This window comes from Rhinopithecus roxellana, chromosome 7 (genome assembly GCF_007565055.1).
Source record: "Rhinopithecus roxellana isolate Shanxi Qingling chromosome 7, ASM756505v1, whole genome shotgun sequence".
In the NCBI taxonomy this organism is placed as follows: Eukaryota; Metazoa; Chordata; class Mammalia; order Primates; family Cercopithecidae; genus Rhinopithecus; species Rhinopithecus roxellana.
In genome coordinates, this window is record NC_044555.1 from 20,856,423 (window position 1) to 20,879,096 (window position 22,674).

Below are 22,674 nucleotides of genomic sequence, written 5' to 3' on the forward strand. Positions count from 1 at the left end.
TTCAGTTATAACAATGATTTGACTTTATAAGGTGAAGTTTTTTATGTAATAACCTAGAGATAACTTTTTCAAATACAAAACATTTATACCAGCAAGGAAATTATGAAAACATATATAAAGTACACTGGCCGGGCGCGGTGGCTCAAGCCTGTAATCCCAGCACTTTGGGAGGCCGAGACGGGCGGATCACGAGGTCAGGAGATCGAGACCATCCTGGCTAACACGGTGAAACCCCCGTCTCTACTAAAAATACAAAAACTAGCCGGGCAAGGTGGCGGGCGCCTGTAGTCCCAGCTACTCGGGAGGCTGAGGCAGGAGAATGGCATAAACCCGGGAGGCGGAGCTTGCAGTGAGCTGAGATCTGGCCACTGCACTCCAGTCCGGGCGACAGAGCGAGACTCCACCTCAAAAAAAAAAAAAAAAAAGTACACTGAAGGACGTGACTTAAAGGCTATCTGTAAACATAGATGTGTTTCACCTTAGAAAGTACACATGCACATCAAAACACTTTCACTGAATATAGATGCCATTGCATTCTCTTACTTATAGTACAAAGCAAACGGCAGGTTCATAAATGTTCTTCTATTATGTATCAACTGAAAAAAAAACATATATTCTAAAACAAACGTTTTGAAGACACATAGAAGTGGAATGTGCCCGCATTAAGAGTAGATTTTACAAGATTTTACAAGATCACCTCTCTCCAGCTGGCTCCCACAGACCACTGAAAACAGCTGCTACACTGAGAACGACAAGATGGTCTTGTTAATGATTTCACTGGACTCTCGAATCTCATCCTCCTTGACCACCAGTGGAGGAGAAACCTGATGATGTCACCATGGGTTGGCTTGGCCCAAAGTCCATTATCTCGAAGTCATAGACACACCTTCCAAGCATCACAATCTTTGGTTTCTTTAATAACAATAGCATTTAATAATTGTTTTCCTCCTGGGCACAGTGGCTCATGCCTGTAATCCCAACAGTTTGGGAGGCCTAAGAGGGTGGATTACCTGAGGTCAGGAGTTCGAGACCAGCCTGGCCAACATGGCAAAACCCCGTCTCTATTAAAAATACAAAAATTAGCCGGGCATAGAGGCACGTGCCTGTAATCCCAGTTACTCAGGAGGCTGAGGCAGAAGAATCGCTAGAACCCAGAAGGCAAAGGTTGCAGTGAGCCAAGATCGCGCCATCACACTGCATCCTGGGCAACCAGAGTGAACCTCTGACTCAAATAAATAAATTAAATAATTATTTTCATCTTACAGCAGTTACACCAGAAAGTGACTTCATGGGTTCATTTCTCAAGATAATACCCATTTTTTTCTGCATTTTCAGCAAGGTTTTCTTCTTCTAAAACCTCAAGGGCTGGGATGGCCACTTGGCAGCCTAGTGGATTGCCACCGTATGTGGACCCGTGTTTGCCTGGCTTAATGGTCAGCACTATGTCATCGTCCCACAGCACCACCGACACAGAGTATCAGCCCCCAGAAAGGGCCTTTCCAAGGAGGCTATATCAGGTCTGACATTTTCATGATCAACAGCCAGCCATCTACCAGTTCTGGCCAATCCTATTTGTATTTCTTCAGCAATGAACAGAACCAAGCTGGGAGCATGAGATGGGACGAGGGTAAGTTAATACACCACAAAGCTTGCTGTTCTTATGGAGATTCAGCTGGTCTTTCTTTCTTTCTTCCTTTCTTCTTTCTTTCTTTTCCTTCTTTCCTTTTTTTTTTCTTCTTTTTAACAGTCTTGCTCTGTCGCCCAAGCTGGAGTGCAGTGGTGTGATCTCAGGTCAATGCAAACTCTGCTTCCCGGGTTCAAATCATTGAGTGAGCCCAGGAGGTCGAGTCCAGCCTGGGAAACATAACAAAAGGCAGGGTGGTGCATGCGTGCCAGGCTGAGGCAGGAGGATCACTTGAGCCCAGAAGGTCGAGACCAGTAACCAGCCTGGACAACATAGCAAAACGGTCTCTACTAGAAGCACTAGAATATTGGCCAGGCATGGTGGCTCACAGCTGTAATCCCAGCACTTTGGGAGGCTGAGGCAGGCAGATCACAAGGGTCAGGATGTGTCCGGAATTGGTGGGTTCTTGATCTTGCTGACTTCAAGAATGAAGCCCTGGACCCTGGCAGTGAGTGTTACAGTTCTTAAAGATGGTGTGTCCGGAGTTTGTTCCTTCAGATGTTCAGATGTGTCCAGAGTTTCTTCCTTCTGGTGGGTTCGCGGTCTCACTGGCTTCAGGAGTGAAGCTGCAGACCTTCGCAGTAAGCGTTACAGCTCATAAAGGTGGCATGGACCCAAAGAGTGAGCAGCAGCAACATTTACTGCAAAGAGCAAAAGAACAAGGACTCCACAGCATGGAAAGGGACCACACTGGGTTGCCATAGCTGCCTCCGGCAGCCTGCTTTTATTCTCTTATCTGACCCCACCCACATCCTGCTGATTGGTCCATTTTACAGAGCGTTGATTGGTCCATTTTGACAGGGTGCTGATTGGTGCCTTTACAAAGCTTTAACTAGACACAGAGTGCTGATGGGTGCATTTACAATCCTTTAGCTAGACACAGAGTGCTAGACAGAAAAGTTCTCCAAGTCCCCACTAGATTAGCTAGACACAGAGCACCCGATTGGTACATTTACAAATCTTGAGCTAGACACGGGGTGCTGATTGGTGTGTTTACAAACCTTGAGCTAGACACAGGGTGCTGATTGGTGCGTTTGCAAACCTTCAGCGAGACATAAAAGTTCTCCAAGTCCCCACACTCAGGAGCCCAGCTGGCTTCATCTAGTGGATCCCAGGCGGGGGCTGCCAGTGGAGCTGCCCACCAGTGCTGCGCCGGGCACCTGCACTCCTCAGCCCTTGGGCAGTTGATGGGACTGGGTGCCGTGGAGCAGGGGGCGGTGCCTGTCAGGGAGGCTCAGGCAGCATGGGAGCCCACTGGGGGCGGGGCTCGGGCATGGAGGTTTGCAGGTCCCGAGCCCTACCCTGCGGGGAGGCGGCTGAGGCCCGGTGACAATTTGAGCCAGCTCAGGTGGGCAGGCAGTGCTGGGGGACCCGGTGGACCCTCTGCAGCTGCTGGCCTGGGTCCTAAGCCCTTCACTGCCCAGGGCCGGTCACTCAGAGTGCAGAGCCCACCCAGCCTGCGCCCACCCGGAACTCTCGCTGGCCTGTGAGCACCACACGCAGCCCCTGTTCCCTCCCGTGCCTCTCCCTCCACACCTCCCAACAGGCAGAGGGAGCCAGCTCTGGCCTCGGCCGGCCCAGAGAGGGGCTCCCACAGTGCATCCAAGTGCTGAAGGGTTCCTCAAGCACAGCTAGAGCGGACGCCGAGGCTGAGGAGGTACCGAGAGCGAGGGAGGGCTGCTAGCACCTTGTCAACTCTCACGGAGATCGAGACCATCCTGACTAACACGGTGAAACCCCATCCCTACTAAAACAAATACAAAAAATTTAGTCAGGCGTGGTGGCTGGCACCTGTAGTCCCAGTTACTCGGGAGGCTGAGGCAGGAGAACGGCGTGAACCTGGGAGGCGGAGCTTGCAGTGAGCCAAGATGCGCCACCGCACTCCAGCCTGGGTGACGGAACGAGACTCCGTCTCAAAAAAAAGAGAAAATTAGTGGGGTCAGGGTGGTGTGAGCCTGTAGTCCCGAGGCTGAGACAGGAGGATTACTTGAGCCCAGGAGGTCAAGGCCAGCCTGGCCAACATAGCGGAACTCCATTTCTACTAGCAAAAACAACAACAACAAAAAAAAAAATAGCATGGGCCCGGTGGCTCAGGCCTGTAGCTCCAAGGCTGAGGTGGGAGGATTGCTTGAACCCAGGAGGTCGATACCAGCCTGACCAACATAGCGAAAGCCTGTCTCTCCTAAATAAAATAAAATAAAAATAAAAGCATTAAAAAATTAAAAATTAGAGGCTGGGCACGGTGGCTCAAGCCTGTAATCCCAGCACTTTGGGAGGCCGAGACGGGCGGATCACGAGGTCAGGAGATTGAGACCATCCTGGCTAACACGGTGAAACCCCGTCTCTACTAAAAAATACAAAAAACTAGCCGGGCAACGTGGCGGCCGCCTGTAGTCCCAGCTACTCGGGAGGCTGAGGCAGGAGAATGGCCTAAACCCAGGAGGCACAGCTTGCAGTGAGCTGAGATCCGGCCACTGCACTCCAGCCTGGGCGACAGAGCGAGACTCCGTCTCAAAAAGAAAAAAAAAAAAAAAATTAAAAATTATCAGGGCAAAATGGCACACCTGGAGTCCTGAGGCCACGGTGGAAGCATCACTTGAGCCCAGGAGGTTGAGGCCAGCCTGAGCAACATAGTGAATCTGGTTTCTACTAAAAAGTAAAAATAAAAAAAAAATAACGTGGGTAGAGTGGTGTAAGCCTGTAGTCCCAAAGCTGAGGCAGGAGGATCCCTTCAGCCCAGGAGCTTGACGCCATCCTGGTCAACATAGTGAAACACGTTTCTTAAAAGAAAAGAAAAAAAAAATCGTGGGCAGGGTGGTGCATGCCTGTACTCCCAAGGCCGAGACGGAGGATCACTTGAGCCAGGAGGTCGAGACCAGCCTGGCCAACATAGCAAAAATGTCTCTACTGAAAAATCAAGAAATAAAAAATATTAGTGGAGGTGGGATGGTTCACACCTGTAGTCCCGAGAACGAGGCAGGAGGATTGGCCAAGGCAGATGTAACCAACACCACAATCACGTCCCATAAGTAAATACATTTTCTTCTCTCCAGGGCTATAGCTAAAGGATGGTAATTGTGCACACCACACTTAGATTCCCTTTCAAAAATGTAATCAGAGGTTGGAGGGCCTTGGACTGTTTTTTTTTTTGTTGTTGTTGTTGTTGCAACAGATATAGAAGCCACTTAAGAGTGAACGCCATGGCTAAGTACAGCAAAGCTCTGCAAATGTGCTAGTTTGGAAAACATTGTGTCTTTCAAGTAGAAAAATCACAGATGACTATTTTTTTCTTCCCACAGTTCAGACTAGAATACAGATGTTTAACCCAAGATCCAGGGATGGTCCTCAGAGAGATCAAAATCTCCTGACGGTGCCTGAAGACCACCCACTTTACCGTACAAAGTGTGGCTGGAGAAGGAAACAATATTCAGCAATATCACTGCTCACGGATGATGCACCAATCAGGGCAGTTAGTGAACTCCATCTGGCCAATCAGAAGTCAGAACAATAGGCAGAACAAGCGAGGCTAATGTGCCTTGTATCAGTCCAGGCTCCAGGGACAGAACCTTCTCAAAGTGGGGGTGGAGAATCTGATTTTCCCGCCTAAAGCATTCCCTGGGATTGCTCTGACTTTCTCTCCCTTTCCATTCTTCCACACTGAGTAAGCATGCGCTGATTTTCTCTTTCCACTCTTCCTACCCCTCCCCTCCTCTGCGGTGCATTTGTTACCTAGTTTTAATAAAGAGTGTATATGAGGCGGGCCACCATCTCAAATCCTTCCTGTCAGTTTCTAACTTTTTCAGGTTTGGGATTTTTCCTAGGAACTCTATAGTAACTTAAGAAATTTGGGCTGGGCACAATGGCTCACACTTGTAATCCCTGCACTTCTGGAGGCCACAGCTGGTGGATCACTTGAACCCACGAGGCGGAGGTTGCAGTGAGCCATCATCATGTCACTGCACACCAGCCTGGGCAACAGAGTGAGACCCTGTATTAAAAAACAAAAACGAAAACAAAAAAACTCACTAAAATATTTCCTCCTGGGCTCAAGCGATCCTCTCACCTAGGCCTTGGGACTACAGGTGCACACCACCCCGCTTATGCCCTTTTTTTTTTTTTTTTTTTTTTTTTGGTTTTTTAGTACAGATGGTTTCATTATGTTGGCCAGGCTGGTCTGAACCTCCTGGGCTCAAGCGATCTGCCCACCTTGACCTCCCAAATTGCTGGGATGGTACAGGCCTGCGCCACTACCCCCAGCTAATTTTTTGTATTTTTTGTAGACACGGGGGTTTCGCTGTGTGTCCCAGCCTGGTCTCGACCTCCTGGGCTCAAGTGATCTGCATGACTCGGCCTCCAAAACTGCTGGGATTGCAGGAGTGAGCCACCACGTCTGGCTGATTGCTGCATCTTGAAATGCCCCACATTCTGTCTAAGTGACGGCGGGCCATTGTGGTCTCAGAAATTCAGGCTCTCTTCCTTCTAATAATTTACAGATCACCCAGTAATAGCCTCTAAACACGTTCATTGTAGTGATGCTCATTTCTCTTCAACGGAACAGAACTCCCCATCCCTCTGCCTGATCAGATCCATCACCAGAGAAACCATGTTATCTCTGGGACTCACTTCCCTTCCTTTATTTATTGAGTGGGAGTGTCAGAATGTCCCCACTGAATAAAATTACATAGTCACATCCCTGCCTCCCCAACAGGGGTCTGTGTATCTTTCAGGGTAAGACTAGCCCCACGGAAACTACTAACAACATTAACCAATCCCCTCCCAAAGACTCAAGGCTGCTTTGCCCATAGGAAACCTGTCATCCCCAATCGATATTTCTCCCACAGACCCCTGGCTCCCTGTTTTCATCTGACTTCTCCCCACGTCCTCACTCAGGGACAGATAAACCCCGGATGGAGAAATGCAGCACCTGATTCCAGGTGACTGACTGGCCGGGTTTCACTGATTTCTCCCTCCACAGGACCAAAGGTCCTGCAGCTGGAAAGACTCAGACTGTTTCTCTTGCAGGTCAGACTGCTCCCGGTACCATGGATGGAGACGACGCCTTTGCAAGGAGACCTAGGGCTGGGGCTCAAATACCAGAGAAGATACAAAAGGTAAAGTGATCTGGAGCGGGCAGAGTAGTAGCCCAGGGGACAATGTGGGGTGACTAGGTTTCTGAGGAGGGGAGGACAAATATACTGGGGACAAGGAGCAGGGTCTCGGTGTGATCCGGACCCCTGGGAGCCTCCCATCCTCGCTCTGTCATCACCTAGCATCCCTGGAGACAAGTCTGTGACCATGCACTACATTTGGTGACTCTCAGTCCATTCTGGAAGGCGGGAAGAGAGTCAGCCAGCAGCATTAAAGCCCTACTGTGTGGCAGGGGAGAAGCTAGGGTAGGTCCCCGATGTTGTCTCAGTTAGCCATGGCATCAACCAGGACGGATTATCATCTCCACTTCCTAGATCCAGCACACAGGAAGCGGCTCCAGCTGAATGGCAGACATGCCTAGCTGAGTCACTGCCAGAATTCCTTTTTCTTTTTTCTAGGCCTTCGATGATATTGCCAAATACTTCTCTAAGAAAGAGTGGGAAAGGATGAAAGTCTCAGAGAAAATCGTCTATGTGTATAAGAAGAGAAAGTATGAGGCCATGAGTAAACTAGGTAATAGAAAGTTCTAGGTACAGACAAGTTTGGGGACACATGAGCATCCCTTTTCCTGCCTAGGCTACTTCTTAGACTGCAGAAAGTACCCCACATTTTCTTCTATGCAGGGAAAAATCACAAGGCAGCTTCTGGGTGTTCTGCTCTTCTGTATCCTGTCAGGGCTGAGGGCAGGGACTGGCAACAGTGGAGCTCATACCTGGATCCTGCACATTTCTTACGCTTAGGCGTCTGTTCTGATGAGTCCAAGTGTCTCTTTGGCATCCCAGGCCCCCCATACCCCGCTTCACACACACACACCCTACCTTCTCTCGGCTTGTTTCTCTCTCTCCCTCTTTTTTTTTTTTTTTTTTTTTTTTTTTTTTTTTGAGTCTGAGTCTCACTCTGTCACCCAGCCTAGAGTGCAGTAGTGCAATCATAGCTCATTGCAGCCTCAAATGCCTGGCCTCAACCAATCCTCCAGCCTCAGCCTCCCAAAGTGCTGGTACCACAGACATGAGCCACCATGCCAGGCCTAAGCTTGTCTCTTAAGGCATAAACATTTTGCTTCTTTCTAGGTTTCAAGATCACCCTCCCACCTTTCATGCGTAATAAACAGACCACACACTTCCAGGGGAATGATTTTGATAATGACCCTAACCATGGGAATCAGGGTGAGTAGATGGAAAGGGGCTGGAAAGGGTCTCCTGAAGCCCAACTGCTTTTCAGTTCAGCTACCTGGGAAAGATCCTCAGGCATTTGTTCCCTCATACACATCAGGGCTGAGTGAAAAAAAAAAAAAATTGCGTGCAGAAAGTTAACTACAGAGGCTATTCATATAAAATTTTAAAACATGCAAAACAAGAATATATATTTTTATGGATAAGTAAATGGTAAATGTATACAAACATGAATGTGAATAAAAAGTCATCAAATTAAGGTGACTGCCTGTAAGTGGAGGAGGGAGGGCAGGGTTTGGTGAGTGCTGCACAGACAACTTCAGCCATGACTTGTTGATAGTGTGTTTTGTTTGTTTTTGTTTTTGAGATGGAGTTTCACTCTTGTCACCCAGGCTGGAGTGCAATAAGGCAATCTCAGCTCACTGCAACTTTCATCTCCTGGGTTCAAGTGACTCTCCTGCCTGAGCCTCCTGAGTAGCTTGGGTTACAGGAACCCGCCCCCACACCCAGCTAATTTTTGTATTTTTGGTAGAGACGGGGTTTCACCATGTTGGCCAGGCTGATCTCAAACTTCCTGACCTCAGGTGATCCACCTGCCTCAGCCTCCCAAAGTGCTGGGATTACAAGTGTGAGCTACCACGCCCAGCCTGTTTGTAGTATTTCTAATATTCTGAATAAATAAATAAGACATAACATAGCTGTGGGGTAATGTTGAGATCTGACTGGACTCAGTATTATTCCCCATATTTTTCTGTGTGTTTGAAACATTTGTTTTTTAAAGGACATGTTGCTCTTCCTAAGCACTGTTATTGAATCAAAAGACAGTTAAGAAAATGTTACAAGTGAAAAAAAAAAAGAAAGAAACTATTAAAACTGTGAATCTGCCAAAAACTTCCAGAGTTTGTCTCATTAACAGCATGTAGGTATTGGATGAGTTTCTTAGGAGTGAGAGTGATGAACACACTATGTAATAAAGATCGCTGTTTTTCTGTATTTTATCAAAACCAAATAGTCTTCTCATTCCCAAACAACCCCGATTCTCCCTGATGAGCTCAGAAGTGAGTTTGAAAGAGTGATCCCTCATCCAAAACACAGAGAGCTTTCCCACTTGTCAGTGAGCAGAGATAACATAGGGTGAAAAAAGACAAGTTCTTGCCTAGAGATCTTTGTGCATTTCAGGAATATAAAGGGGACATATGTGTTTACTTGCTCTTCTGCTCTAACAAAACAATTATAAGACAAGGTAAGAAAGTCCAAACTGTCTCCAATAGACCTATGACTCCCCAACAAACAGGCCAGATTCTACCATCTCCCACAATCACTATAAGAGATCTGACAATCCAATGCTTGACTATCTGCCAAGTTTTTGACATTAAAGGAGTGTCTTTATACTGAAAATATTTCAGAGACACTGGAATAAATCATCCATGGTTCGTCACACATTTAACAGCTTAATTGACACACCATAAGATTCACCCATTTGAAGTGTACAATGATTTTTAGTTGTTGCGCATCTTGAGTGGATACGGTTCAGATTCCTAACCATTTAATTTAATTATTTGGGAAAAGGTAAAAGATATGTAATGAAATAAGATGAGACTGTGACGGCGTTTAAGCCCCGTTTGATAAACCATGAGATGGAAAATTCTGAATTGATGCCACAGATAAATGCACCAACCATTACTGAACGTAATTCAGAAGCAAATCTCAAATAACTCCTCAACAATGAGTGGACAGAAAACCCTCTGCTGCAGAATGCCCTCATGCGACAGAAGTCTCTCTAGAGTTTGGAAATCTTTACCAACAAAGAAAAATTCTGATGTATTCTCTTTCAGTTGAACGTCCTCAGATGACTTCTGATAGGCTCCAGGGAGTCTTCCCAAAGGTGAGTATCTCTCAAATCTAAAGGACCAGAGAACCTTTGTCCCTCCGCGGATGTGAACACTGGTAAGAGTGGGAGAATATCAAAAATGCCGTCACTGCCTCCTTCTCCCAATGTCTATCACAACACCTGATGTAGCATCGATGGCTTGATAATACTAAGAGTTGTGGGCCGGGCGCGGTGGCTCAAGCCTGTAATCCCAGCACTTTGGGAGGCCGAGACGGGCGGATCACGAGGTCAGGAGATCGAGACCATCCTGGCTAACACGGTGAAACCCCGTCTCTACTAAAAAAATACAAAAAACTAGCCGGGCGAGGTAGCGGGCGCCTGTAGTCCCAGCTACTTGGGAGGCTGAGGCAGGAGAATGGCAGGAACCCGGGAGGCGGAGCTTGCAGTGAGCTGAGATCTGGCCACTGCACTCCAGCCCGGGCGACAGAGCGAGACTCCGTCTCAAAAAAAAAAAAAAAAAAAAAAAAAGAGTTGTGATCCTTAATACTTCTTTTGTTTTCATAGTGATGCCAGATACTATTTTAAGCAGTTCACATGGATTCATTTATTTAATCCTTAAGAAGACCTCTATGACGTTGTTTCTATTATTATCTCCAGATAATAACGAGTCACACACTTCAGTTGTCATCCATATAAAAGCCATGTGACTTGGCGCAAATCTTCTAAGTCCTCTGAGCTCCAGATTGCTGGTCCATGAAATGGAAGTAAAGAATCATAGTTCATGTTATAGATCCTAGCTATCAGCAGCATAATAATAAAATGAGGCTATAATAAAATAAATAATATGTATTTTATTATATTAATATAAAATAAATAATAAAATGAGGAGTACAGAGATGTTAAAGAATGTTCCTGGGGCACAGTGGCAGGGGTAGTCTAATCCAGAACTCCAAGCCATTTAAAGCTCATTCACGTTTGCATTTGTTTATGAAGTTCAGATGTTGCTCACTAGGGCTTTACCCCATAGGGCCTGCTGGTGCTTCCGTTGAGACACCCACTCTCGCAACAGGAAGGACCAGCTGACCTCTGATCTCTTACTGGGGCCACTCAAATGGCTTAGGAATCGCTTTAACTATTGGCCCCTCCCTACTGTGAGCTCCTTGAGGTCTTTGTCTGCCCCTGGGGCATCTGTGAAGCCTTGGTCCCAGCCCAGGGGATCCTCGTAGGCCCCTGAATGAATGACCCTACAAGTGCTGGTTCAACGTCTGGTTTAGAGGGTAAAGGGATCTGGGAGTTGGGTTGCCAGTGTGGAGACCGAATTCAAAGAAGCATCATGAAAGGTATTAATTGTTATTATTACTACATTTAAACAGTGTTTATAAGCTCAGAGAGGACTTTCCCTTAGCCTGTTTTTTTTGTTTTTTTTTTTTTTTTTTTTTTTTTTTTTGAGACGGAGTCTCGCTCTGTCGCCCAGGCTGGAGTGCAGTGGCGCGATCTCGGCTCACTGCAAGCTCCGCCTCCCGGGTTCATGCCATTCTCCTGCCTCAGCCTCCCGAGTAGCTGGGACTACAGGCGCCCGCCACCGCGCCCGGCTAATTTTTTGTATTTTTAGTAGAGACGGGGTTTCACCATGGTCTCGATCTCCTGACCTTGTGATCCGCCCGTCTCGGCCTCCCAAAGTGCTGGGATTACAGGCGTAAGCCACCGTGCCCGGCCCCTTAGCCTGTTTTATGTGTATTGTTCACTATTTCATAAGTGAGGAAGCTGAATAAAAAGTAGCTTAAGGGTTGGGTGTGGTGGCTCACGACTGTAATCCCAACACTTTGGGAGGACAAGGCGGATGGATCACGAGGTGAAGAGAACAAGACCATCCTGCCCAACATGGTGAAACCTCATCTCTACTAAAAATACAAAACTTAGCGGGACGTGGTAGCAACTGCCTGTAGTCCCAGCTACTCTGGAGGCTGAGGCAGGATAATCGCTAGAACGTGGGAGTTGGATGTTGCAGTGAGCCAAGATCATGCCACTGCACTCCAGCCTGGTGACAGAGCGAGACTCGGTGTCAAAAAGGAAAAAAAAAAAAGTAGCTTAAGATTGTTGGTCAGTGACATATCCCAATGCAACCAGAATTGGTATGGGTACCACCTCACTTAATTTTACATTCAATGTTGGTGCCTCTGTGGGGTGGTATGCCATATCTGGTACTGCTTTCTTTGCTGCCTAGATTAATTTCAGCAAACCATTTCTTTCCCTCTCCCTTTCCTGTATTCATCCCCCCACACCATCTTTCCCAGCAGTGTTTTGTCCCTCTCTATGTTTTTACATTTACTCTCCCAGTAGCTGTCTACAAGCTTATATGGGATCTCTTGTATTTTATAGAAACTCTTCCTTTTGTAGACCTTTTGAATTCTTAGAATGCTATTCTCCAAATCTTCTGTATACCAAACTCTCAATTACATGGTGATTTTTGCTGTTTGCAAGAATGTCAGTCTTAAAAGACTGTGAAGATAAGCATTCTATCCCTGGAAAGCCCATTCATTTAGGCCATTCCTTCCCCTTCTCAGGTTTCTCCTAATTTAGGCCTGTGTAACTCTCCCAGCGTTTTTGAGAACATTAATTAAGGTAATGCATGTGAAGACGCTTTGTAAGCTCTAAAGCACTATAGAAATGTCACTGATACTGTTTATCTGTGACCTTCACATTATAAAGATCATGCCCGAGAAGCCAGCAGAGGAAGGAAATGATTCAAAGGGAGTCCCAGAAGCATCTGGCCCTCAGAACGATGGGAAACAGCTGTGCCCCCCGGGAAAACCAAGTACCTCTGAGAAGATTAACAAGAGATCTGGTAAGAGGAAACAATTCGAGAACAACCCCTCTGGCTTCCCTAGCTATGTTCAGGTGTGGGGACTGGGTGTGTGGCATGGACCACAGACAAGCCTGGGTCCAGGCTGGGCTGAGGAGCTCACCCAGCTCCAGATGAGATGTTAGACTTGACTTCCAGAAACACAGAGTGGAGTTGGCATCTGTATAAAAAACCACATGACAAAGGAGAGGTTCCAAGATGGCCAAGTAGGAACAGCCCCAGTTTAAAACTCCCAGTGTGAGCAATGCGTTTCTGCATTTCCAGCTGAGGTACCAGGTTCACCTCATTGGGACTGGTTGGACCATGGGTGCAGTCCACGAAGTGTAAGCCAAAGCAGGGTGGGGCATCGCCTCACGCAGGAAGCATAAGGGGTTGGGGAATTCCCTTTCCTAGCCAAGGGAGGCTCTGACAGACGGTACCTGGAAAATCTGGACACTCCCACCCTAATACTGTGCTTTTCCAACAGTCTTAGCAAACAGCACACCAAGAGATTATATCCTGCGCCTGGCTCAGAGGATCCCACACCCAAGAAGCCTCACTCACTGCTAGCACAGCAGTCTGAGATTGAACTGCAAGGCGGCAGCGAGGCTGGGGGAGGGGCATCCGCCATTACTGAGGCTTGAGTAGGTAAACAAAGCGGCCAGGAATCTCAAACTGGGTAGAGCCCACCCCAGCTCAAGGAGGCCTGCCTGCCTCTATAGACTCCACCTCTGGGGACAGGACATAGCTGAACAAAAGGCAGCAGAAACTTCTGCAGACTTAAAAGGCCCTGTCTGACAGCTTTGAAGACAGTAGTGGTTCTCCTAGCACAGAGTTTGAGATGGGAGAATGGTAAGACTGCCTCCTCAAGTGGGACCCTGATCCCCAAGTAGCCCAACTGGGAGACACCTCCCAGTAAGGGTTGACTGACACCTCATACAGCCAGGTGCCCCTCTGAGACGAAGCTTCCAGAGGAAGGATCAGGTAGCAACATTTACTGTTCTGCAATATTTGCTGTTCTGCAGCCTCTGCTGGTGATACATCCAGGCAAACAGGGTCTGAAGTGGACCTCCAGCAAACTCCAACAGACCTGCAACTGAGGGTCCTGACTGTTAGAAGGAAAAATAAACAGAAAGGACAACCACACCAAAACCCCATCTGTATGTCACCATCAGCAAAGACCAAAGGTAGATAAAACCACAAAGATGGGGAGAAACCAGAGCAGAAAAGCTGAAAATTCTAAAAATCAGAACGCCTCTTCTCCTCCAAAGGAATGCAGTTTCTCGCCAGCAACGGAATAAAGCTGGATGGAGAATGACTTTGACAAGTTGAGAGATTCAGAAGGCTTCAGACAATCAGTAATAACAGACTTCTCCAAGCTAAAGGAGGATGTTTGAACCCACTGCCAAGCAACTAAAAATCTTGAAAAAAGATTAGACGAATGGCTAACTAGAATAAACAGCATAGAGAAGACCTTAAATGACCTGATGGAGCTGAAAACCATGGCACAAGAACTACGTGCTGCATGCACAAGCTTCAGTAGCCAATTCGATCAAGTGGAAGAAAGGGTATCAGTGATTGAAGATCAAATGAATGAAATGAAGCAGGAAGAGAAGTTTAGAGAAAACAAGAGTAAAAAGAAACAAACAAAGCCTCCAAGAAATATGGGACTATGTGAAATGACCAAATCTACGTCTGATTGGTCTACCTGAAAGTGACGGGGAGAATGGAACCAAACTGGAAAACACCCTGCAGGATATTATCCAGGAGAACTTCCCCAACCTAGCAAGGCAGGCCAGCATTCAAATTCAGGAAATACAGAGAACGCCACAAAGATACTCCTTGAGAAGAGCAACTCCAAGACACATAATTGTCAGATTCACCAAAGTTGAAATGAAGGAAAAAATATTAAGGGCAGACAGAGAGAAAGGGCGGGTTACCCACAAAGGGAAGCCCATCAGACTAACAGCAGATCTCTCGGCAGAAACTCTACAAGCCAGAAGAGATTGAGGGCCAATATTCAACATTCTTAAAGAAAAGAATTTTCAACCCAGAATTTCATATCCAGCTAAACTAAGCTTCATAAGTGAAGGAGAAATAAAATCCTTTACAGACAAACAAATGCTGAGAGATTTTGTCACCACCAGTCCTGCCTTACAAGAGCTCCTGAAGGAAGCACTAAACATGGAAAGCCACTGCAAAAACATCCCAAATTGCAAAGACCATCAATGCTAGAAAGAAACTGCATCAACCAAAGAGCAAAATAACCTGCTAACATCATAATGACAGGATCAAAATCACGCATAACAATATTAACCTTAAAGGTAAATGGGCTAAATGATCCAATTAAAAGACACAGACTGGCAAATTGGATTAAGAGTCAAGACCCATCAGTGTGATGTATTCAGGGCACCCATCTCACGTGCAGAGACACACATAGGCTCAAAATAAAGGGATGGAGGAAGATCTACCAAGCAAATGGAAAACAAAAAAAAAAAGCAGATGTTGCAATCCTAATCTTTGATAAAACAGACTTTAAACCAACAAAGATCAAAAGAGACAAAGAAGGCCATTACATAATGGTACAAGGGTCAATTCAACAAGAAGAGCTAACTATCCTAAATATATATGCACCCAATATAGGAGCACCCAGATTCATAAAGCAAGTCCTTAGAGACCTACAAAGAGACTTAGAATCCCACACAATAATAATGGGAGACTTTAACACCCCACTGTCAACATTAGACAGATCAACGAGACAGAAAGTTAACAAGGATATCCAGGAATTGAACTCAACTCTGCACCAAGGGGACCTAATAGACATCTACAGAACTCTCCACCACAAATCAGCAGAATATACATTCTTCTCAGCACCACATCAAACTTACTCCAAAATTGACCACATAGTTGGAAGTAAAGCACTCCCCAGCAAATGTAAAAGAACAGAAATTATAACAAACTGTCTCTCAGACCATGCTGCAATCAAACTAGAACTCAGGATTAAGAAATGCACTCAAAATCGCTCAACTACATGGAAACTGAACAACCTGCTCCTGAATGACTACTGGGTACATAACGAAATGAAGGCAGAAATAAAGATGTTCTTTGAATCCAATGAGAACAAAGGCACAATATACCAGAATCTCTGAGACACATTTAAACCAGTATGTAGAGGGATATTTATAGCACTAAATGCCCACAAGAGAAAGCAGGAAGGATCTAAAATCGACACCCTAACATCACAATTAAAAGAACTGGAGAAGCAAGAGCAAGCACATTCAAAAGCTACCAGAAGGCAAGAAATAACTAAGATCAGAGCAGAACCGAAGGAGATGGAGACCAAAAAAACCTTCCAAAAAGCAATGAATCCAGGAGCTGGTTTTTTGAAAAGATCAACAAAATTGATAGACTGCTAGCAGGACTAATAAAGAAGAAAAGAGAGAAGAATCGAATAGACGCAATAAAAAATGATAAAGGGGATATCACCACCGACCCCACAGAAATACAAACTACCATCAGAGGATACTATAAACACCTCTATGCAAATAAACTAGAAAATCTAGAAGAAATGGATAAATTCCTGGACACATACACCCTCCCAAAGCTAAACCAGGAAGAAGTTGAATCCCTGAATAGACCAATAACAGGCTCTGAAATTGAGGCAATAATTAATAGCCTAACAACCAAAAAAAGTCCAGGACCAGATGGATTCACAGCCGAATTCTACCAGAGGTACAAAGAGGAACTGGTACCATTCCTTCTGAAACTATTCCAAACAATAGTAAAAGAGGGAATCCTCCCTAACTGATTTTATCAGGCCAGCATCATCCTGATACCAAAACCTGGCAGAGACACAACAAAAAAAGAGAATTTTAGAGCAATAGCCCTGTTGAACATCAATGCAAAAATCCTCAATAAAATACTGGCAAACTGAATCCAGCAGCACATCAAAAAGCTTATCCACCACAATCAAGTTGGCTTCATCCCTGGGATGCAAGGCTGGTTCAACATACACAAATCAATAAATGTAATCCATCATATAAACAGAGCCAGAGACAAAAACCATGTGATTATCTCAATAGAAGCAGAAAAGGCCTTTGACAAAATTCAGGCTTTCGTGGTAAAAACTCTCAATAAACTAGGTATTGATGAGATGTATCTCAAAATAATAAGAGCTATTTATGACAAACCCACAGCCAGTATCATACTGAATGGGCAAAAACTGGAAGCATTCCCTTTGAAAACTGGCACAAGACACGGATGCCCTCTCTAACCACTCCTATTCAACATAGTGTTGGAAGTTCTGGCCAGGGCAATCAGGCAAGAGAAAGAAATAAAGGGCATTCAATTAGGAAAAGAGGAAATCAAATTGTCCGTGTTTGCAGATGATATGATTGTATATTTAGAAAATCCCATCCTCTCAGCCCAAAATCTCCTTAAGCTGGTAAGCAACTTTAGCAAAGTCTCAGGATACAAAATCAATGTGCAAATATCACAAACATTCCTATACACCAATAACAGACAAACAGAGAGCCAAATCATGAATGAACTCCCGTTCACAATTGCTACTAAGAGAATAAAATACCTAGGAATCCAACTAACAAGGGATGTGAAGGACCTCTTCAAGGAGAACTACAAACTACTGCTCAACAAAATAAAAGAGGACACAAACAAATGGAAGAACATTCCATGCCCATGGATAGGAAGAATCAGTATCATGAAAATGGCCATACTGCCCAAGGTAATTTATAGATTCAATGCCATCCCCATCAAGCTACCAACGACTTTCTTCACAGAATTGGAAAAAAATACTTTAAAGTTCACATGGAACCAAAAAAGAGCCCACATTGCCAAGGCAATCCCAAGCAAAAAGAACAAAGCTGGAGGCATCACACTACCTGACTTCAAACTATACTACAAGACTACAGTAACCAAAACAGTATGGTACTGATACCAAAACAGAGATATGGACCAATGGGACAGAACAGAGCCCTCAGAAATAATACCACACATCTACAACCATCTGATCTTTGACAAACCTGGCAAAAACAAGAAAAGGGGAAAGGATTCCCTATTTAATAAATGGTTCTGGGAAAACTGGCTAGCCATATGTAGAAAGCTGAAACTGCATCCCTTCCTTACACCTTATACAAAAATTAATTCAAGATGGATTAAATACTTAAATGTTAGACCTAAAACCATAAAAATCCTAGAAGAAAACCTAGGCAATACCATTCAGGACATAGGCATGGGGAAGGATTTCATGACTAAAACAACAAAAGCAGTGGCAACAAAAGCCAAAATAGATAAATGTGATCTAATTAAACTAAAGAGCTTCTGCACAGCAAAAGAAACTGCCATCAGAGTGAACAGGCAACCTACAGAATGGAAGAAAAATTTTGCAATCTACCCATCTGACAAAGGGCTAATATCCAGAATCTACGAAGAATGTAAACAAATTTACAAGAAAAAATCAACCCCATCAAAAAGTGGGCAAAGGATATAAACAGACACTTCTCAAAAGAAGACATTTATGCAGCCAACAGACACATGAAAAAAATGCTCATCATCACTGGCCATCAGAGAAATGCAAATCAAAACCATAATGAGATACCATCTCACACCAGTTAGAATGGCAATCATTAAAAAGTCAGGAAACAACAGGTGCTGGAGAGGATGTGGAGAAATAGGAACACTTTTACACCGTTGGTGGGACTGTAAACTAGTTCAACCATTGTGGAAGACAGTGTGGCGATTCCTCAAGGATCTAGAACTAGAAATACCATTTGACCCAGCCATCCCATTACTGGGTATATACCCAAAGGATTATAAATCATGCTACTATAAAGACCATGCACACGTATGTTTATTGCGGCACTATTCACAATAGCAAAGACTTGGAACCAACCCAAATGTCCATCAATGACAGACTGGATTAAGAAAATGTGGCACATATACACCATGGAATACTGTGCAGCCATAAAAAAGGATGAGTTCCTGTCCCTTTTAGGGACATGGATGAAGCTGGAAACCATCATTCTGAGCAAACTATCACAAGGACAGAAAACCAAACACCACATGTTCTCACTCATAGGTTGGAATTGAACAATGAGAACACTTGGGCACAGGGTGGGGAACATTGCACACTGGTGCCTGTCATGGGATGGGGGGCTGGGGGAGGGATAGCATTAGGAGATACACCTAATGTAAAAGACAAGTTAATGGGTGCAGCACACCAACATGGCACATGTATATATATGTAACAAACTTGCACGCTGTGCACATGTACCCTAGAACTTAAAGTGTAATAAAAAAAATTTTTAAAAAAAGAGAGACTTGGACTTCCAAAATTCTCAGCTCCAGCTCCAGATTCCTAGTCCATAAGATGGAAATAAAGAATCATAGTTCATAAATTGTTAGGAGGCATTAAATTTAATCTAGAAGGCCTGATGACATAAAAGGTGCTCAAGCAATTCTGTCTGTGATAACCTGGGATCATATCTTACTCAGCTCAATGCCGGATACCCAATACAGGTGTACTTCAGAGAAATTGCAGGTTCGGTTCCAGACCACTGCAATAAAGTGAGTCACACACATTGTTTTTTTGGTTTCACAGTGCATAAAAACATTACACTTACACTATACTGCAGTCTACTAAGTGTGCAATAGCATTATGTCTAAAAATGTACATATCTTAATTTTAAAATAATTCATTGATAGAAAATGCTAACAATCTTCTGAGCCTTCAGTGAGTCACACTCTTTTTGCTGGTGGAGGGTCTTGCCTCGGTATTGATGGCTGCCGGCTGATCAAAGTGGTGGTTGCTGAAGGGTGGAGTGGCTGTGGCAATTTCTTAAAATAACACAACAATGAAATTTGCCACATCCATTAGCTCTCCCTTTCTTGAAGGATTTCTCTGTAGTATGTGATGCTATTGGATAGCATTTTACCCACAGTAGAACTTTCACAGTTGAAGTCAATCCACTCTAGCTATGAAAGTCCTAGATGGCATCTCCTTCCAATAGAAAGCTAGTTTATCTACATTGAAAATCGGTTGTTTAGTGGAGCCACCTTCATCAGTGATCTTAGCTAGATCTTCTGGATAAGTTGCTGCAGCTTCTCCATCAGGGTTTGCTGCTTCACCTTGCACTTTTATGTTATGGAGACGGCTTCTTTCCTTAAACCTCATGAACCACCCTCTACTAGCTTCACACGTTTCTCCTGCAGCTTCTTCACTTCTCTCAGCTTTCGTGGACTTGAAGAGAGTGCTGGTCTTGCTCTGAATTAGACTTTGGTTTAAGGGAATGTTGTGACTGGTTTCATGTTCTATCCTGACCACTCAAACTTTCTCTATTTCAGCAGTAAGGCTGTTTTGCTTTATTATTCTTCTGTTCACTGGAGTATTAGTATTATTATTTCCTTCAAGGACTTTTCCGTTGCAGTATATACTATTATTTCCTTCAAGAACGTTTCCTTTGCATTATATACTATTATTTCCTTCAAGAACTTTTCCTTTGCATTCACAGCTTGGCTGTTTGGTACAAGAGGTGGAGCTTTCAGCCTGTCTTGGCTTTCAGCATGCCTTCCTTACTAAGCTTAGCCATTTCTAGCTTCTGATTTAAAGTGAGAGACATGTGACTCTTCCTTTCATTGGAACATTTGGCAGCCATTGTAGGATCGTTAATAATCCTCATTTCAGTATTGCTGTATCTCAGGAAATAGGAGGCCCAAGAAAAGGAGGAGAGATGGGGAACAGCTCATCGGTGGAGCAGTCAGAACACACGCAACTTTGGGCGATTAAGTTTGTCATCATCTATGGGTGCAGTTCCTGGTACCCCCAAAACAATTACACACAAGAGGGTGATTATAGTCAATAATAACTTAATTGTACGTTTAAAAAATCTAAAAGAGTGTAAACGGATTGTTTGGAACACAAGGATAAATGTTTGAGGGGATGGAGACCCTATTTTCCATGATGTGCTTATTACGCATGGCATGCCTGTATCAAAGCATCTCATGTACCCCATAAGTATATACACCTACTGTGTACCCACAAAAATAAAAAACAAAATTATTTTAAAAGACTAAAAAACAACAAAAACAATTGTAGTAATAACATCAAAGCTCACTGATGACAGATCACCATAACAGACATAATAATAATGAAAAAGTATAAAATTGGTGAGAATTTCAAAAAAAATTGTAGTATCTGCGAAGCACTATAAAAATGAGGTGCCATAAAACAAGGTATGCCTTTGTGCCCTTAACAAATACCTGCTGAATGAAAGGAGGTATCCATGAACGTTCCCGTGAGTAAAGAGGCTGGGAATCTAAACCTAACAACGAACGGAGCCAGAAGTTAAAACTTTAATGGGCATTTGACATGTATTGGTGTGGGTCTAAGGCCTCAGCCTCTCTAATCCAGAGAATGTGAAAAACTGGATAAAGAAGGCCCATGGGCACTTGGGAGCATGGAGGCATCTCCTGTTTTTGAGAAAACAGAGCCTAACACTCTCCAACCTACCCAACCCTCATCTTCCAACTCTTCTCCATCGTAGGACCCAAAAGGGAGAAACATGTCTGGACCCACAGACTGCGTGAGAGAAAGCAGCCGGTGATTTATGAAGAGATCAGCGACCCTGAGGAAGATGACGAGTAACTCCGTAAGTGAACCTTCGGCCCACCCCCTACATCGTTGTAGATGTGCTATTCTGTTATGGTACCGGTATCCCATCTTATTACTTGTTCCCGAAATAATTCCCTTCTCATAATTTCCTAGGGTACAGCATTGAGGCTGAATGAAGAAATTTCCCACGCTCTTTCGTATTTCTTTTTTCTTTTTTTTTTTTTTTTTTTTTTTTTTTTTTTTTTTTTTTTGAGATGGAATCTCGCTTTGTCGCTCAGGCGTGATCTCTGCTCACTGCAAGCTCCACCTCCCGGGTTCAGGTTATTCTGCCTCAGCCTCCCCAATAGCTAGGACTACAGGCGCCTGCCACCACGCCTGGCTAAATTTTTTTGTATTTTTAGTAGAGACGGAGTTTCCCCATATTAGCCAGGATGGTCTCTGTCTCCTGACCGCGTGATCTGCCCACCTCGGCTTCCCAAAGTGCTGGGATTACAGGCATAATCCACCGCATCCGGCCGATTTCGCATTCTCTCTTTACTCCCTGGCCTGTACATCCAGGGATGCTCCCTACCCAGGATGCTGTAGATTCCCAAAACCCAGGTCAGCCCTGATATGCGGGCCACACATTCCTCTAGCCTAGGAATTGATAACCCAGGCGAGGAAGTCACTGTGGCATGTACAGATGGTTCACTTCAAGGAACCGTGGAAAGCATGTGCAGGTCCTGAGGTAGGGCAGAATTGGAGTGTGCAGGGTCTGCAGGTCAGGAGGAGTTGAGATTGAGTTATTGGGCAGTGGGAACTCACTGCCACTTACTTTCCTTCTCTCTTCTTGCCTCAGCCTCAGAGATATGACACATGCCCACAATGAGAAACAGAACGTGGTGACCTTTCACGAACATGGGCATGGTTGTGGACCCCTCGTCATCAGGTGTATAGCAAGTGAAAGCAAGTGTTTACACCAGTGAAAAGTTGAGCATCATTTTTCTTAGTGTGCCAACAGTTCAATGTTAGCATTTCCGATGTATTTTCTTGCAGTGTGCCATTCTGTTAGATATTAGTGTTTTCACTGATGAGTAAGACATACTTAATGCATATTTTGGTTCGGGTATCCATGCACCTACCTCAGAAAACAAGTATTGTCAGATATTCTCTCCATAGAACAGCACTACCCTCCTTTCTCCCCAGATGTGACTACTGAGGTCAGGTCTGAGTGTTTAATTTCCGATTGTTTCCTCTGCATTTACACACACACCACACTCGCACACACACACACTAAGTAACAGTAGAAGCATTTCCCATCTGCTTTTCTCCAGTGCCATGCGCCCTGGTCAAGCCCCCCTCACTGTTTCCTATTCAGCATGCATTCCCCTT

At 44.7% G+C, this 22,674-nt stretch overlaps 1 protein-coding gene and 1 pseudogene across 4 annotated transcripts; one reads left to right on the forward strand and one right to left on the reverse strand.

Annotated features, from left to right (window-relative positions):
* Positions 1-737: 737 nt before the first annotated feature.
* LOC104660676 lies at positions 738-3,401 on the reverse strand (annotated as a pseudogene).
* A 3,325-nt stretch (positions 3,402-6,726) lies between these two features.
* Positions 6,727-21,336, forward strand: LOC104660672 (protein SSX3-like). Of its 4 annotated transcripts, XM_010361120.2 has the most exons (8): positions 6,727-6,795; positions 7,231-7,345; positions 7,903-7,998; positions 9,840-9,889; positions 12,545-12,680; positions 19,979-19,986; positions 20,400-20,478; positions 21,236-21,336. In XM_010361120.2, the coding sequence occupies exons 1-8, from the start codon at positions 6,727-6,729 to the stop codon at positions 21,334-21,336; spliced, it is 654 nt and encodes a 217-aa protein (XP_010359422.1). The 4 variants fall into 4 exon arrangements, with proteins under 4 accessions (XP_010359422.1, XP_010359420.1, XP_030789875.1 ...); XM_010361118.2 differs by lacking the exons at positions 19,979-19,986; positions 20,400-20,478 and adding an exon at positions 6,955-7,077; XM_030934015.1 differs by lacking the exons at positions 19,979-19,986; positions 20,400-20,478.
* The last annotated feature ends 1,338 nt before the right edge of the window (positions 21,337-22,674 follow it).

Coding starts and splice junctions, on each gene's coding strand:
- LOC104660672 (XM_010361118.2), top strand. CDS start 6,727: ATGGATGGAGACGACGCCTTTGCAAGGAGACCTAGGGCTGGGGCTCAA. Junction 7,999..9,839: donor CCCTAACCATGGGAATCAGG/GTGAGTAGATGG, acceptor ATTCTCTTTCAG/TTGAACGTCCTCAGATGACT. Junction 9,890..12,544: donor TCCAGGGAGTCTTCCCAAAG/GTGAGTATCTCT, acceptor CACATTATAAAG/ATCATGCCCGAGAAGCCAGC.